This window comes from Mixophyes fleayi, chromosome 8 (assembly GCF_038048845.1).
Source record: "Mixophyes fleayi isolate aMixFle1 chromosome 8, aMixFle1.hap1, whole genome shotgun sequence".
Classification (NCBI taxonomy): domain Eukaryota; kingdom Metazoa; phylum Chordata; class Amphibia; order Anura; family Limnodynastidae; genus Mixophyes; species Mixophyes fleayi.
In genome coordinates this window covers 46365462-46382215 of record NC_134409.1, presented here as the reverse complement: position 1 = coordinate 46382215, position 16754 = coordinate 46365462, and the positions used below count along the sequence as shown (strand labels likewise).

The following is a 16754-nucleotide window of genomic DNA, read 5'->3' as shown; positions in this document are numbered from 1 at the left end:
TGATATGGGATGACATCAAATAATGTATATATAACACTTATGAGAGATAGAGGATAAGGTAGATCTGGAGATAGTGGTGTAACAACTGCCATAGCAGCTCATGCAACGGCTATGTAGCCAAGTAGTAACGGGGGACCCAGTGGCAAGGAGGGCACAACGATACTAGTCCACCTGCTCCGGATGTCACCACTCTGCTCTTGTTAGCATGTGTGGGGGCCGGCGCATGTGCAGTGAAGCCTCATTTGAGCAGTTAGTTGCTGACTCACAGGCACTGGAGGAGCTGAGTGTGGTAGTCTCTCAGGCCCCTTGCTCACTGGCATCAAAATAAATACTTTAACTCATGTTTCTTAGAATGCACTATATGCTCCTCCATGTCTTATTATCTTTGCAACTAGCGTTTTCACAGCATTCCCTTTAAAATGCTCATTCTTTGGAGAGACATGTATACATCAGCATGGGCAATCTCCTCCACTGTCTACCAGAACTGTCTAAAACAAAAAAAGGATGTTATTCACTAATAAACTTCAAATCTTCCGTATCTCATACAGCGATCTAGTGCAAGTAAGGCACTGGAATCAGCAATAGAATATTAACGTTTATTGCAGTTCCTATATCTTGAAATAGCTAGATGGATTCAGCAATACATCTCTGAGTCAAGGGAGGGTACTGGTGCTGCCCAATCAGGAAATGAGGGGGCTTGACCAGGCGCTGTCAGTTAGAAAAGTTGGTGGGGTGGGCTAAACGGCTCTGGATTACTGCATGCCCATCTATTGCCCACCAGTGGTCTATAAAATGGCACTTCACCAAGTTACCTTTATAGTGCAGTATTTTTATACATTAAGTAACATTTCTTTTTAATGGTCCATGTAGATCCACATACTCATATCCTATATATCTTCTGACTATACTCTTCATTAGAATCACTCCTGTACATGAGCTGATGATATCACTTGTTTTTGCTAAAAGCCTGTTCCTACTGGCAATATGCAGGTGCCCTGCATAAATAATGTCTGTGGTCCTCTCATTGTTCTAATTATCTCACTAAATGACAGAGCTAGATTGAATATTGTGACTGTGGTACCTCCGTAATGTAATTATAGGGTAATTATTGGAAGACTGTGAAATATCCCACAGAACATCTAATTTTTTTAAGCTTCACTTCTGCTGCAGGCTTAAGTCTGAGGCCAATGTGTCAGTTACCATTACAGGCAATGATTTCTGTTTGAGAGGCACGTTGCACAACATGCCCCTTGTAGAGGACTTTTTGTACCAATATTGTAATTAGAATACACTTTGTGATTGGCATCCTTCATGTTCCTTTTCTCTTAACCCTTGCTATCTATAAGAAAAAGGGAATATTTTATAATCATGGAAGGTCATCAGTGTAATGAAGCAGGACACACATGTTTAGTGGGACAGGTTACCCATTCTGCCCTTGACACTCTACCTCCCCCAACTCCATACCCGCCACATTGCAAGCATAAATATCAGAACAAATTGTGGCCATGCTCCAGTTCACCCATTTATGCCCACAATCTGCCCATTGATGCCCAAAATGGCAAAGCCCCTTCCAGGCTTCATGAGTAAGGCTTGCCCCATGAAAATCGGGGAGCACACGACTCTCTTATTTCCATCCAGCCATCATAGATGAGTAGTTCTGTAAATGAAAGGTACAAGAAGGATTGAGCAGCTCAAAATGGTCCTGGTGACAATGAACCTAAACTTAGGATACCCTTCTATTTTCTGAAATATCTCAGTCTGTTAGTCACTCCCAGTTCATCCTTTGTAACATGGGACAGCACCAGATTGTCCATCTCAAGCAATGAGTCTTGCCATTCATACATACTGTGATTTCAAAATTTTGATTCAAAATATACCGTTTCTAATTTGTGTTTATTTTTCCACAAACTTTTTACTGTAAAATAAATTTTGCATGTGTAGAAAATATAGTTATTCCCCATATACACATTTGTACCATTCCAGCTGTGTATTAGCTGAGAGATGACACATTAGATTTGATTCTAGAGCCAGATATAAATAAAATCTCCCAATGGAGATCACTGGAGCAACAGCCAAGACCACAGCTCTTTATAGGAGTTCAAATGAAGATGTATTTCCCATGCTTTAACATTTACATATGGCATTCAAAATATCTGAACTTCTTTTAATAGTATGGAATACGTCACATATTTATTATTATTTTGAAGTTGCATGTATCTATTTATTATTGCATTTAAATATCACAGTAGAATGTTTTTCATTTTTCGCATCTGTCGTAATATACCTTATTTATCCTATTAAACTACGATTGATGTTCTCACATACTAGTCAGTCCCCCCCTCATCTCCCTAGCAAGCTAATAATAATAAAGAACACAAAACAGTGCTTGGCAAATAAAGGAGTTTATTAAAATACAAACATTGTATGGTGGAGGAGAAAACGATAAGCAGTTTGGTAAGGACCAATGCTCCTGATATCACTGTGAGGTTGTTTACCCTCTCGATATCAATACATAGGGAACCATTTCGCCCTGCCGTACCCTTTTCCTTAAACATGGGTATACCTTATCTTTATCCCAGGCATTCGAGAACCCGTGTCCCTTATGGGCTGACTGAACACAACCAACAAACCTGTACCGAAGCCAAAGCCTACTCTTCGAAGGGAGGCGGGTTCAGTCATTACATAAATAAAACTAATGTATGCCCACCAAGCATAGCTCGCCAACTGCTCAATGTTTTCCGGCCACACCTAATTCACTCAAGAACTAAGGCAGGGAGACATGGCCACTCTCTCACTGGGAAGCCGATGTTGCTGCGAGAAAAGGTAAGTGGAAAATAGGGTAGGGGAGACCAGCACAGAGGCCCAGACCATGGAGGCACTGCTATTGCCCTCTACAGGACCAACCAGGACAGTGTTATGGCTCTTGACTATTGATATAAGCTTGCAGAACTGGAGACAGAGGTCTTTGCCTATAGCAGCCACCTTTCTGTTAGAACTTTATGTGCTCAGAGGAACTTTGATGCCCCCAGGTCATAAGCTCTTGTGTAGTGGAAGCTTATATGCATTGCCGAAAGTGGTGAATAGGAGGCGGTAGCCAAGATAAGAGCAGATAGTCAGAGGCAAGCCGGGGTCTGAGATCTATAGCAGGCAGAGAGGTCAGAGACAGGCAAGAGGGTCGGGGCTTGCAGGGAGCTTTGAGGTACAAGCCAAATGTCAGGGCAATCAAAAACACAAGCAAAGTCCGAAAACAGACAGCAGGTCACAACAGAGGTCCAACAGAAGTTTAGCAGAGTATCCACAGGAATAACAAGGATAGTCACAGAGCAGGTCAGCAACACATGCAGGGCAAAGGACGCTGTAACCAACAGGGAGTCTAAGCCCTCCCTGCTTTAAATACTTAAACTGGCCAATAATAGAGCGTCAGAGAGATTATTTACAGGAGGCTAATCATGAATAAGTAATTAACTTAATTAACTTTTACACGCGCGCCTGGCTGCCCCCTAATGTTGGGACGCGGCGTAGTTACAGAGGGCATCAACATGGCAACGGCCGGGACGAGGAAGGAGGAAGTGACGTCCCTGGCTGTTGCCATGACAGCCAGGACGCCAGCAGAGGAAGCAAGCTGCGGAACACAGCGACTCGTAAAAGACAGTAGGGACGTTTAACAACATGTGGCACCAGGAAAAACCCGGCTATTAGACAGAGTTAACTGGGCACCAGGAACATAGGGACTATAAAGAAGAAATGAATAGGCTAGAAAACAGGGAGCAGGCAAAAGGAAGAAAGGGAGGAGGAACAAAAAAGGCATAGGTGAGAAAAGGAGAGGCAAAGAAACAGAAAAACAGGCACCACACTTATCCTCCCAACTTGTCCTGCAGCCTAGATGCAGAACACCATCAGCCAGAGAAATATATAATGTGGCCTAAGTGACCTCCCACCGTGACACAACAATGAGATTTACCCAAAGCTCACTTTGTCTGCTGAATTTAACCCCTTAGAGAGGGACAAATAAAGTTACTAACACACATTTCACCTTTTAATTTCCCTTGGGCTTCATTCATCTCTCGGTTATGTTATAATAACTGCTAAATGTTAAAGAGCTATCCACTTATAAGCATCAACTTTTTATGGCCAGCGCTTCTCACATAGTAAACTTTAGATGCCCTGCCTGAGATGTCCACCTTTGCCTGCAGACAGAAGTAGGGTGGACTAGTTGATTAGTCAGCTATTTAGTTCACAGCATAGGAGCAGGGCCGGATTTACCGCTAGGCAACCTAGGCACCTGCCTAGGGCCTAGCGGCTCTAGGGGGCACAGCTGGGGGGGACAGGAGCAATTTAAAAAAAAATAAAAAAAATCGGCCCCTCCCCCGACTCGCGGCACCCCCCCCCCCCCCCCCGGGGAATCGGGGGAGGGGGGTCGGGTGCCGCGAATTGGGTCCCGGCAGCCTCTTCTCCTCTCAGTGTCTCAGTGATAGAGAGAGGAGGAGAGGCTGCCGAGGAGGAGCAGCGCGCCGCAGAAGAAAGGCAATAGAAAGGTAAGTAAAACAACGGAGGGACAGAGGTGGTGATGGTGGTGGGCACAGAGGTGGTGAAGGGCACAGAGGTGGTGATGGTGAAGGGCACAGAGGTGGTGATGGTGATGGGCACAGAGGTGGTGATGGTGAAGGGCACAGAGATGGTGATTGGCACAGAAGTGGTGATGGTGATTGGCACAGTAGTGGTGATGGTAAAGGGCACAGAGGTGGTGATGGTGAAGGGGCACAGAATTGGTGATGGTGATTGGTACAGAGGTGGTGATGGTGATTGGCACAGAGGTGGTGATGGTGAAGAGGCACAGAGGTGGTGATGGGCACAGAGGTGGTGATGGTGAAGAGGCACAGAGGTGGTGATGGTGAAGAGGCACAGAGGTGGTGATGGTGATTGGCACAGAAGTGGTGATGGTGAAGGGCACAGAGGTGGTGATGGTGAAGAGGCACAGGTGGTGATGGTGATTGGCACAGAAGTGGTGATGGTGAAGGGCACAGAGGTGGTGATGGTGATTGGCACAGAGGTGGTGATGGTGATTGGCACAGAAGTGGTGATGGTGAAGGGCACAGAGGTGGTGATGGGCACAGAGGTGGTGATGGGCACAGAGGTGGTGATGGTGATTGGCACAGAGGTGGTGATGGTGAAGGGCACAGAGGTGGTGATAGTGAAGGGCACAGAGGTGGTGAAGGGCACAGAGGTGGTGATGGTGAAGGGCACAGAGGTGGTGATGGTGATTGGCACAGAGGTGGTGATGGTGAAGGGCACAGAGGTGGTGATGGTGAAGGGCACAGAGGTGGTGAAGGGCACAGAGGTGGTGATGGTGAAGGGCACAGAGGTGGTGATGGTGAAGGGCACAGAGGTGGTGATGGTGAAGGGCACAGAGGTGATGGTGAAAGGGCACATGTGATATTGTGAAGGGGCAAAAGTGACAATGAAGGGGCACAGTGTGATGATAGAGGGACAAAAGTGACAAGAGCACATACTTGGATTTATGCGTATTATTTTTGCAAACAACTTAAGTATTTCTGCCCTGACTTCAATATTTATTAAGTTGTTTTGACCCAACTACTTAAAAAAACGGGACTGCTTGGTAATTATTTAGGGGTGCCTTTTTTCATCAGCAGGGTGGCCTTGCTCTTTTCACATGTTAGGTACGCCCCCAAAGATGCAAGCCACGCCCCCACCTCCTTTGGTGGCGCGGCGGCACATGCTTTCATATCTACTTAACTATAGGGGTATATGGTAGGCATGCGGCGGCACATGCTTTCACTTCTACGTAACTATAGGGGTATATGGTAGGCTGCAAAAATATAGTGCTATGGATTGTTTCAGGAAGGGGGCCCAAAAACAGTATCCTGCCTAGGGCCCTATGAGGTCTAAATCCGGCTCTGCATAGGAGGACTCAATCCATCCAGTCTGATTCAATAGGTGAGAGTATTCTGATCTATTAAATTGTACTGGACTCATTGGGCCTGATTTTGAGCTAGGAGCAAAGCAAAGAAAAGGAGCAAATTTGCGCCTTAGCAAAACCATGTTGCATTGGTGGGGGAGAGAAATAAAAAATGTAGGGAAAGATTTATAGTTGGGGTACAGCATGTCATAGATCAACTTAAATTTCAGTGTAAAAAAAAAGTTTTAAATTAATTTGCACCCCTTGCATTGTAAGATAGTTTGTCCAGGATCAAATTTACTCGTTTTTTTGCCTTGCACTCCTTAATGACTCAGGCCCTGTGTATGTCCTAAAAAGATCAAAGTCCCAGGACAGAGCATGAAATACCTAGGTGCGCTATAATCAAATGCTAAATTTTTGCTTGTTTCCTCTTATATCACAACTCCCTTACCTTGTGAGCTCAGCGGAGCTGTGGAAGAAAGTTACCTGGGGGCGAGAATGAGTCAGTATTTACAGCCCACATTCAGCATTTGCATATAGCTTGCCAAGATTTTACCTGCTCTCTCCTGGCGTATTGTGATACCTTGTTTTTTCAGGAAAGACATAACACACGACGTTATGTAAAGAGGCCTTTAGCTGAGAAATCACAGGTCCTGTTTAAGAAAAAGTTGCAGAATGACCATTACAAATGAATTAAAGGTGACAACCTTAGTGATGTAAAATGTGTTTCATTTGAAAATAAAACTCATTTAGGCATTATAGTATAATGATACATATTCCATGAATAATGTATTTTTTCTATTTAAATTATCTTTAAATTCTGTTCCAATTCCACCCATAAATGAGTCAAACTGAAGCAGCTGTCATGAGAGTTAGGTTTTAAGGCAACCCCAATCGTTTCCACTTGTCCATTTCCATTTATGGTGCAGAAAACTGGGACTGTTTCCTGGTATAAAATAATTAAAGAAAAAGTTATCTTCTTTGTAAATATTCATATTAGTGTTTATACCTGGATCAACCAAAGAACTGCATAGACAGTATTTGGTGTAATTTCAGAGCTACCCTTTTGTGTAAAATACATATAAAGCATATTTGGTATTCCTCTTCTAGTTGATGAATGTTTGGATACATTTTTTGATATACTTTATAATTGCATGATCAGTAAAGCACACAGCTTGTGGCCTTGTGCCTTTATAGAATTATAACATTTCTTGTCGACTTCTAATATCCTTATAATTTAAACCAGGTGATATATAAGGTGATATACTATACCGTGTATTATGTACAACCAGAGATATGATTCCTTATTACACATAAGTGTTCATAGTAATGACTGCTATGATAACATCACTAGACAATGTTAACAAGGATACAGTTGTTACCACCTGTGGGTCTACACCAGTGTTGGCTAACCTGTGACACTCCAGGTGTTTATGAAACTACAAGTTCCAGCATGCTTTGCCAATATATAGCAGCTTATTGCTGTAAAGGTATGCTGGGACTTGTAGTTTCACAACACCTGGAGTGTCACAGGTTAGCCAACACTGGTCTACACTTTGTATTAATGCTGCCCTTAGCTATTGTAAAAAGACACACGCTTAACCAGGAATTGTAAATCTAACATAATTTTTTTCACATTTCAGTCAGAAAAATGGTAAAACAATTAATTAATGTATTCTCTGCTCACTTCTGATCAGTTCTTTGGCCTGGCTTAACTTAAATGTAGATACAATCCTGAGTACCTAAAGCTATTATATTGAGCCCATTGATGAGCTAATATATTGATACCTCAATTTGTTTCCTTTAACAGACCCTCCGCAGAAGAAGCCCTACAATGGCGAGATACTCTGGAGAAGCTGCTGCAGAACAGCTGTAAGTTCCCATCTGTCTAATTCTTGTTTCTCTGCTTCTCTCAGTTTCCTGTCTGCGTCCTGTTACTAAAGGCTTAGCTTCACTCTGGTCCATGCTATTGACCCCATACACTGTAGCTTCATTTGTTTTCCCACAAGCCGAATATTTCACTGACTGGAAAATTCAGACCTTCTTGTCCTCTACTCTGAGATGACCCTCTCCTGGTTTGGATTCCAGGAAAGGTTCCAGGGGGGACCTGCAAAGTAATTTGTTACATACAAATGTAACACGTGTCAAATTATCTTGGGTTGAATCTGCTCCTGTTATGGATCCCATGTAATGATTTTGAAAGTTTTACTTGCAATATACACAATCACATTATATGCTATACTCTAATTTGCTATTGAATCAAAGTAAATATAGGATGTTGCCATGAAAATGGCAGTTTATAATGAATGAAAGATGTTGCTGATAATAATAATTATAATCTATAAAACTTTATTTAATATTACATCGATGAATTGGCAGAATATGTCACCTGAGCAGAGGTAAGTCAGTCATTTGTAGTAAAAACACATGAGGCTGAATAGCAGAGAACTGCAAGCGGTTGATGGTTATACTTCTGCTCAGAATGCAGGTCCAGCACTATGTAATTAAAAAAATTATGAAATAATTAAAATACGAGCAACATGTTTCCTTTTCAAATAATCAATTAACCCCAGCGTTTGAGAGCCTGGTGGATGGTTTCCACTGTACCAGGGAGACTATAAGTAAGGTCTACTCCTGCTATAGTGAAAACTATCCCCAGAATGTGCAGCACATGACTGGTGTGTACTTTGGCAGGGGGGTTGTCAACAAATATCAAGGCCCTTCCAAGTCTTCCAGGTCCACACTGAAATAATCTAGGGGGTAAATGTTTGAAGCAGCGAGTTCACAGCTGGTTTGAAAAGTGAAGATGTTGCCTATAGCAACTAATCAGGTTCTAGCTAACATTTTGTAGAATGTACTAAATAAATGATAACTAATATCTGATATGTTGCTATAGGCAAAATCTCCCCTTTTCAAACCTGCCGGATACTCGCAGCTTGAAACATTTACCCCTAGGCCTCTTCCCAACCATTTGACCTGTCTTGGTTCGGAGATAAGAAAAAGACAATGAGGACACTCAAAGACCACAGTAATAGTATGTTTTATTTTTTAAAAGAATATACTTTTTTTTTCGTTAATTAACATTTTTTTGTTGAAACTTTTGAATATGTTTATTTAAAAGATAGAAAAGGTTGTGATACAATACAATAATAAAAAGGTGTGTATAGAAGAAATAAGTGGAAATTTAGATGTGCTGGCATGGAACTTTCACTGTGAAATGAACAGCTGGGGGCGGCCTAGGCCTCCCGAAGGTTTAGGTGTTTTGATAGAATGAAATTAATTTCAGATGCATTTTAACAATATATAGTATAATATAAAGCATATTAAATGATGCAAGGCTATCCACCCTGTGTCCCCCACCTCTCCTGTGTCCAGTTAACTTTCCTCTGTGTCCCTCCACCTTTCCCTCGTGTCTCGTTTATATACTTACATTTTCCCTCATATCTCCATAATATTATAATAAAACTTTACAAAATATAACTCTTATATCTTCCATTGTACCCTTTATCTTTCCCTGATCTGTTTCCTTTTTCTCTTCCTATGTGCCCCTATCTCCATTGCAGGTATCCCTCTATTTCCCTCCCTCCCTACTTTCCCCTGTGCCTCACATCCTGCTTTTTTCGCTCCTTCCTTACTCCTTGATCCTCTCTATCTAGCCCTGTTTCTGCTCCTATTATTCCCTCTCACTAGTGAATTCTCACATTTGACCCTCCATCATCGCACTGTGCCCCCTCCTTCTTCACACTTTTGCCTTCTTCATTATGCTGCTGCTCCCTTCATCACTGTGCCCCCTTTATTACACTGCTGCCCCTCCAGTCTTTACTTACCTTTCTTTAACCTTCTTTTCTTGTTTTCTTCTATTCCTCTTCCCTTCTTTGATTTTCTGTCTCCTCTCCATGCCGCTCTTCACTGACTGTGCGTTGGTTATAACTGCAGAAACATTTGAAACTAAGTATAGGGTTGCAGTCCAATACATAGAAATTAATAAAGTAGATTCCTAGTTTGATTTGTGTTATGTTGACGTATCAATCCGTCTGTTAATTATGAATGAAAGAATACCTTATCAGCGCTTGATGTTATGATTATTGCAATCTGTTGTAAGCGACCTTTCTTTTATTGGGACAAACACTCTGGGCCTGATTCATAAAGGCGCGAATACTGACCGCAACCTGTATTGGTTTTAAACAAACGTATCTCTACGATATAGATATGCTGTGCTCTACTACACAACACACTGCACAAATATGTCCTGAGTACGCTTGAATTTGGCATACCCCTACTGTTCATTGACTACGGCAAAACACCCCTTACCTCACTCCCCGAAATCATAGGCTGAAGTAAGTGTTCTTTGTGTTCGAAGACAGAGTGGACAGGGCTGCATTCGCTGTTCCTCAAGCATATAAAGGGTCGAATTCCATCTGGTTACACCACCTCTTGCTACAGTTGGTGTCAGGGCAAATTCAATTATTCTTGCAGCTGCTGCAATCTCCTACATGCTATTGCTGAATTCCAAAAATGTCCTGAAGTTTCTCGGGCCACATACAGCATCTCATGCACTCCCCCTGTAATTTTTTAAAAAGCTTTGTATCACCAAGTTGATTGTGTGAGCAAAATAGGGAATGTGATTTAAATCACCCCACTGTAATGTTCTCACAATATCGGTGAAAATAGAATACAAATATCCTGAGGAGAATCCAAGCAGGATAAGCCATGTTGCAATGACCTCCCTTAGTTTTTCTAACAGGTTGTCAGCAGTATGCCTCTTAATGAAGCCGGTGATACACAGGGTAGCCTGATTCTTAAAGATCTGGAGTTGTTTGTTAGATTCTCCTGCTGTTCCTGCTGCTGAAGGTGATTCATCAAACCAGTGGGCTGTCAGTCCTATAATCTTTAGTTTGCCCAGTTCCGCTTGTCTATATATCTGTGGTTAAGTGTACAGTGCGTAGAATGGCATTTCGTAGCCCAATAATTAGGTTTTTTGTAACCTCCTGGTACAGGTGAGGAATTGCTTGCCTAGTAAAATAGTGTTGAGATGCAATTTAGTAATGGGGACACAGGACCTCATTTAACTGTCTAAAACTTGCTGCATTAATGGTGGATATTGGACGCAGATCTAATACTAGCATTGTCGCCATGGTGCCTGTGATTCACTGTGCGACTGGGTGACAGCTGTCATACTTGTTGTTTTAAACTACTAGTAGTCTTTTGCTTGGTATGCTTCTGGGATGAAGATCCAGCCCCAGCAGCAGCAGTGGGCCTAACGCTCAAGGATTCTTCTGAGGAATCCTGGAAGGGGGAGGCGTCATCTAGCCTTAGCAACTTGGATGCAGGACTAACACCGATGATAAGTGAGGATATTGATGATGAAGGTGGAGTGGTAGTGTAGATTGCAGGTGCTGGTATCTAGCTGAGAGAAGGGAACTAGTTGATGCTGGACTGTGTGTTGTTATTGTCACAAATCGGGATCTTAGCCGCACTTACCTCATCCGCCGCTGTCATATCACGGCTACCTGGGTCCCTTCTGGTCATCTGCAGCATTCCCGTTCTCCACACCTTCATTTGTAAACAAACACATTGTCACTCACCGGACTGTGAGTGCTTCTTCCCGGACTATTAGGAACCGTGGACGTCCTCTATCCTGAGGGACTGCGCATGCGCAGCCCTTTCCAAACCTTCAGTGTATGTTCCTTTAACTTAATTGGCAGATCAGGCAACCTCCCTATATTAAGCACCTGTGGTCAACACCACGTTGCCTGATCTTGGAGTCTCATTCCCCATGAGTCTCTGAAGGTGTTCCTGTGTTTCCTTGTTTTTCAGCCCTGCTGATTCCTGTGGTTTCCAAACCACTTCTACCTCTGTGGTTTCCAAACCACTTCTACTACTGTGGTTCCCATACCACTTCTATCATCTACTGTATCATCGTGACTGTGAGCTGATTCCTATCCGCTGCCTCCGTGCACTACAGTCTTCTAACCACTTCAACTCTACCATGTATTATTGGGACTGTTAGCTGATGCCTATCCGCTGCCTCCGTGCACTACAGTCTTTCATCCACATCCACTCACCTGTTCATGATTGTGACTGTTAGCTGATTCCTATCCGCTGCCTCTGTGCACTACAGTCTTCAACCTGCAACTCGTCTGTGTTTCATCATCGTGACTGCTAGCTGATTCCTATCCGCTGCCTCCGTGCACTACAGTCTTCAACCTGCAACTCGTCTGTGTTTCATCATCGTGACTGTTAGCTGATTCCTATCCGCTGCCTCCGTGCACTACAGTCTTCAACCTGCAACCCGTCTGTGTTTCATCGTGACTGTTTGGCTGATTCCTATCCGCTGCCTCTGTGCGCTTCAGTCTTCAGTTCTTGTCTACTCTCCCGTGTTTCCTTGAGTCTGCTGCCACTATTGCTACCCGCTACTTTCCGTGATCATCTGTTCCAGTTCAACTCTGCTCCGGTGTCCCATCGTTACTGCACCTGCTGGTTGCTATTGGTTACCTCCGTGTTCCCGCAGAGACCCGCTGCTGTTACTTCTCAGCGCTACTCATCCATCTACTGCTGATCCGCTCTCCACGCCTTCCTGTGTTCCCTGCTGGTCTACCTACCTGTGCGCTGCACCTGCTAGACCCCTGCTTCACCCATCCAGGGACTGGTATCCTGCTGGCCTCCTGCCCTTCAGGTATCTCTGCACTCCTGTCTGACTGCCTTCTCCTGAACCACGGTATGCATACTTCCCATTGACTGTGCTGTGTATTGCATACCTTGCTGGACTGTGTTGGTTCTCCTCTGGTGTGTACTATCCGCTGAGTCTATTGCCATCATTGACTGTGTTATCTCATGCCGGATTACTTCAAGAGACTTTCTATATTGGCAGTGTTGTTCAGTCATTTATACATTTATATTGTGCATATTACTGTGGATCAAAGTCAAGGTGCCCGTGTATATATTGTGTTGCAGTCTCTCCCCGTGCACCTCCTCACATATATATTCAGTAGTACCACTTGCTAGTGGCAGACCACTGACTCCTGTTTACAGTTTCACCTGTTCCAGTATCCTCTCACATAGCAGTGGTACAACTTGCTAACGCAGACCACTGACTCCCCGGATACCTCCACTTGGATTCCATTCCTTCACTCGGACAGCGGTACAACTTGCTATCCGCAGACCGCTGACTCTCATCACCTCCTCGTTTCTGTTGGACATTCCTCCTCACTATAGCAGTGGTACAACTTGCTACCGCAGACCACTGACTACCTTCACGTGTCCTTTGTCCATACAGTTCCTCGTGTATTACTACCTCCATATTGCCAGTGCTGCTAGTCATAGACTTTCCTGAGCATCTCATCATCTGCTATTTCCTGTTCCGTGATCACCCTGCTACCAGAGTACCATATTACCACCTATACTGCTCTGGTAAGCCTATCACCTGGTGATCCCTGGGTAAAGACTCCTAGTGCCCGTGACAGTAAGATCAGGCCATGACAGACCCAGATACGGAACCTACTGCTAAAGAGATGCTGCAGCATCTGGTCAGCCGTGTGGAGCAACAGGATGCTCGCCAACAGCTGTTACTTCAATGTTACCAATCGTTAACCTCCCAAGGAACATCTGGACAGACTGTTACAGCTAGTATTGAAGCTCCTGTGCTTTCCTCCGTTTCCCCAGTGCCATCCCAGGTGTCTACAGCTCCTACGCTTCACCTGCCTACTCCGTCAAAATATGACGGGGACCCCAAAACTTGTAGAGGTTTCCTTAACCAATGTTCAGTCCATTTTGAACTCCAACCTCAAAATTTTTCTACCCATCGTTCCAGAGTGGCCTATCTTATCTCATTGTTTTCTGGACAAGCCCTGGCTTGGGCCTCCCCTCTGTGGGAAAGAAACGATCCAATTCTACAAGATAGTGCCAAATTCATTTCCACGTTCCGAAGTGTGTTCGATGAACCAGGTCGTGTGACCTCCGCTGCTTCCAGCATTCTTCGTTTGCGACAAGGCTCCCATACAGTAGGACAGTATGTCATTCAATTTAGGATCTTAGCCTCTGAACTTCAGTGGAACACTGAAGCATTAGTTGCCGCCTTCTGGCAGGGGCTCTCCGATAAAATTAAAGATGCACTGACTACCCAAGAGCTTCCTTCGTCACTAGAAGATTTGATCTCTCTTTGCCATCGTGTAGACATGAGATTTCGTGAAAGAGAATCTGAGAAAACAACTTCTGCTAAAGCACCTCTTCGTTTAAACCCTCAATTTCGTCCAGTTTCACCTTCTGTGATTCCCATGGAGATAGGACGTTCCAAATTATCTTTAGAAGAGAGGAAACGAAGAGTAAAGAATAGACTCTGTATCTATTGTGCTGATTCCACACATATGCTCAGTTCTTGCCCTAAGAAATCGGGAAATGCCAGGCCCTAACTAGTTCTGGAGAGGTGAAGTTAGGGTCCCTGGAGTCCTCTCCATTGTCTATGAAATCTAAAGTCTGCGCTTTCGATGTTACGATTTCCTTTGCTACCAAATCCTTTGAGTCACAGGCATTGATTGATTCCGGAGCAGCAGGAAATTTCATTTCTAAATCACTAGTGAATCAATGGTCCCTACCAGTGATCACTTTAAAAACACCCATTACTGTGACGGCTATAGATGGATCACGTCTCATCAACGGTCTCATCACCCAGAGTACGTCTCCAGTAACCCTTCAGATTGGTGCACTACACCATGAAGAAATTTCGTTTTTAATTCTTCCAGTTACGACAAGTCCGATTGTCTTAGGCCTTCCATGGCTTCAGTGTCACTCTCCCCAGATTGACTGGCGCACTCCTCAAGTTATGTCTTGGGGGTCTGAATGTCACCATCGTTGTCTCTCTCAAGTTATTTCTCTTAAAGTACAGCAATCTTCCATCTCATCTTCTTCCCCGGGACTCCCTCCTCAGTATGCTTCATTTGCCGATGTGTTTGATAAAGCTCAGTCTGAACGTCTTCCTCCTCATCGTTCTTGGGATTGTCCGATCGACCTTCTACCTGGCAAGACTCCTCCCAGGGGTCGGGTCTATCCTCTCTCGTTACCTGAAACTCAAGCCACATCTGAGTACATACAGGAGAATCTCCAGCGTGGGTTCATTCGACCTTCCACCTCTCCCGCTGGAGCTGGGTTCTTCTTCGTCAAAAAGAAGGATGGATCATTACGCCCTTGTATAGATTTTCGTGGACTCAACGCCATTACTATCAAGAATCGGTATCCCATTCCGCTGATCACTGAGCTATTTGATCGCATCAAGGGAGCTCGGATATTTACTAAGTTGGATCTTCGTGGTGCCTACAATTTAATTAGAATCCGTTCCGGTGACGAATGGAAGACCGCGTTTAACACCAGAGATGGGCATTACGAATATTTAGTAATGCCCTTCGGGCTGTGTAATGCCCCCGCGGTTTTCCAGGGTTTCATCAATGAGATCTTTCGGGACTTATTATATGTATGTGTCGTTGTCTACCTGGACGACATATTGATCTTCTCACAGGACCTGCCTTCTCATCACCAACATGTGGCAGAGGTCCTCTCCAGACTACGGAAAAACTCGTTGTTCTGTAAATTGGAAAAATGTTCATTCGAGTTACCCCAGATTCCATTCTTGGGGTATATAGTTTCCGGAGTTGGCCTGAAGATGGATCCAGACAAAGTAAATGCTGTACTACATTGGCCTCAGCCAACTACTCTTCGTGCCATCCAGCGTTTTTTAGGTTTTGCCAATTACTATAGACGCTTCATTCAAGACTTCTCATCCATTGCATCTCCCATTGTGGCCTTAACTCGGAAAGGGGCTAATACTAAGCAATGGTCATCTGAGGCTCTCCAAGCCTTTTCAATCCTCAAAGAGTCCTTCTCGTCTGCTCCCATTCTGCGACAACCTGATGTGACACTCCCCTTCTTCCTAGAAGTAGATGCCTCTAATGTGGGCTTAGGAGCTATTCTCTCCCAACGCTCGGAGCAACAAAAATTACATCCTTGTGCCTTCTACTCTCGGGGTCTTCTGCCCGCAGAGAAAAACTATACTATCGGGGACAAGGAGTTGCTGGCCATCAAAGCTGCATTAGAGGAATGGAGATACTTGTTGGAAGGAGCTCGCCATCCGGTGACGATCTTCACGGATCATAAGAACTTGTCATATTTGCAATCTGCTCAATGCTTGAACCCTCGTCAAGCAAGATGGTCTCTTTTCTTTTCCCGTTTTGAATTAATTATAACCTTCAAACCAGCTGCTAAGAACAAGAAAGCTGACGCTCTATCTCGAGCTTTTGTGACGTCCTCTGATGTAGAAGAGGTTCCCAACCATGCTATTCTAGACCCCAAATGTATTTCTCTGGCTGCTTCATCCACCAAAATGCTACCATTTGGGAAGACCCTCGTGCCTCCTACTCTGAGGAGGAAAATCCTTTCGTGGTTCCATGCCTCTCGTTTTTCTGGACACGCCGGTGAACATAAGACCTTTGAGATTCTCTCTCGTAGTTACTGGTGGCCTTCAATGAGGAGAGACGTCAAAGAGTTTATTGCTTCCTGTGATTTATGTTCTCAGTTCAAATCCTCCCGCAGAACTCCAGCAGGGTTGCTGCGACCACTACCCATTCCGTCCAAGCCTTGGACCCATATTAGTATGGATTTCGTTACTGATTTGCCACCAAGTAAGAATCACAATACTATTTGGGTAGTGGTAGACAGATTTTCGAAGATGGCTCATTTCGTCCCTCTGTCCGGTTTACCTTCCTCGTCTACTCTGGCTGAACATTTCATTAAAGAAATCTTCCGCATCCATGGATGTCCGTCTGAGATTGTGTCAGATAGAGGAGTACAA

The 16754-nt window shown here is 44.1% G+C and overlaps 1 protein-coding gene across 1 annotated transcript in view; it reads left to right on the top strand.

The window, feature by feature from the left end:
- The window catches only part of RGS5 (regulator of G protein signaling 5), a 110320-nt gene that overhangs the window by 40419 nt on the left and 53147 nt on the right, over positions 1-16754 (top strand). Inside the window, exon 3 of the mRNA XM_075182506.1 lies at positions 7728-7789. Coding sequence (XP_075038607.1) covers positions 7728-7789 — 62 coding nt within the window. The remainder of the gene's footprint in view (positions 1-7727; positions 7790-16754) is intronic.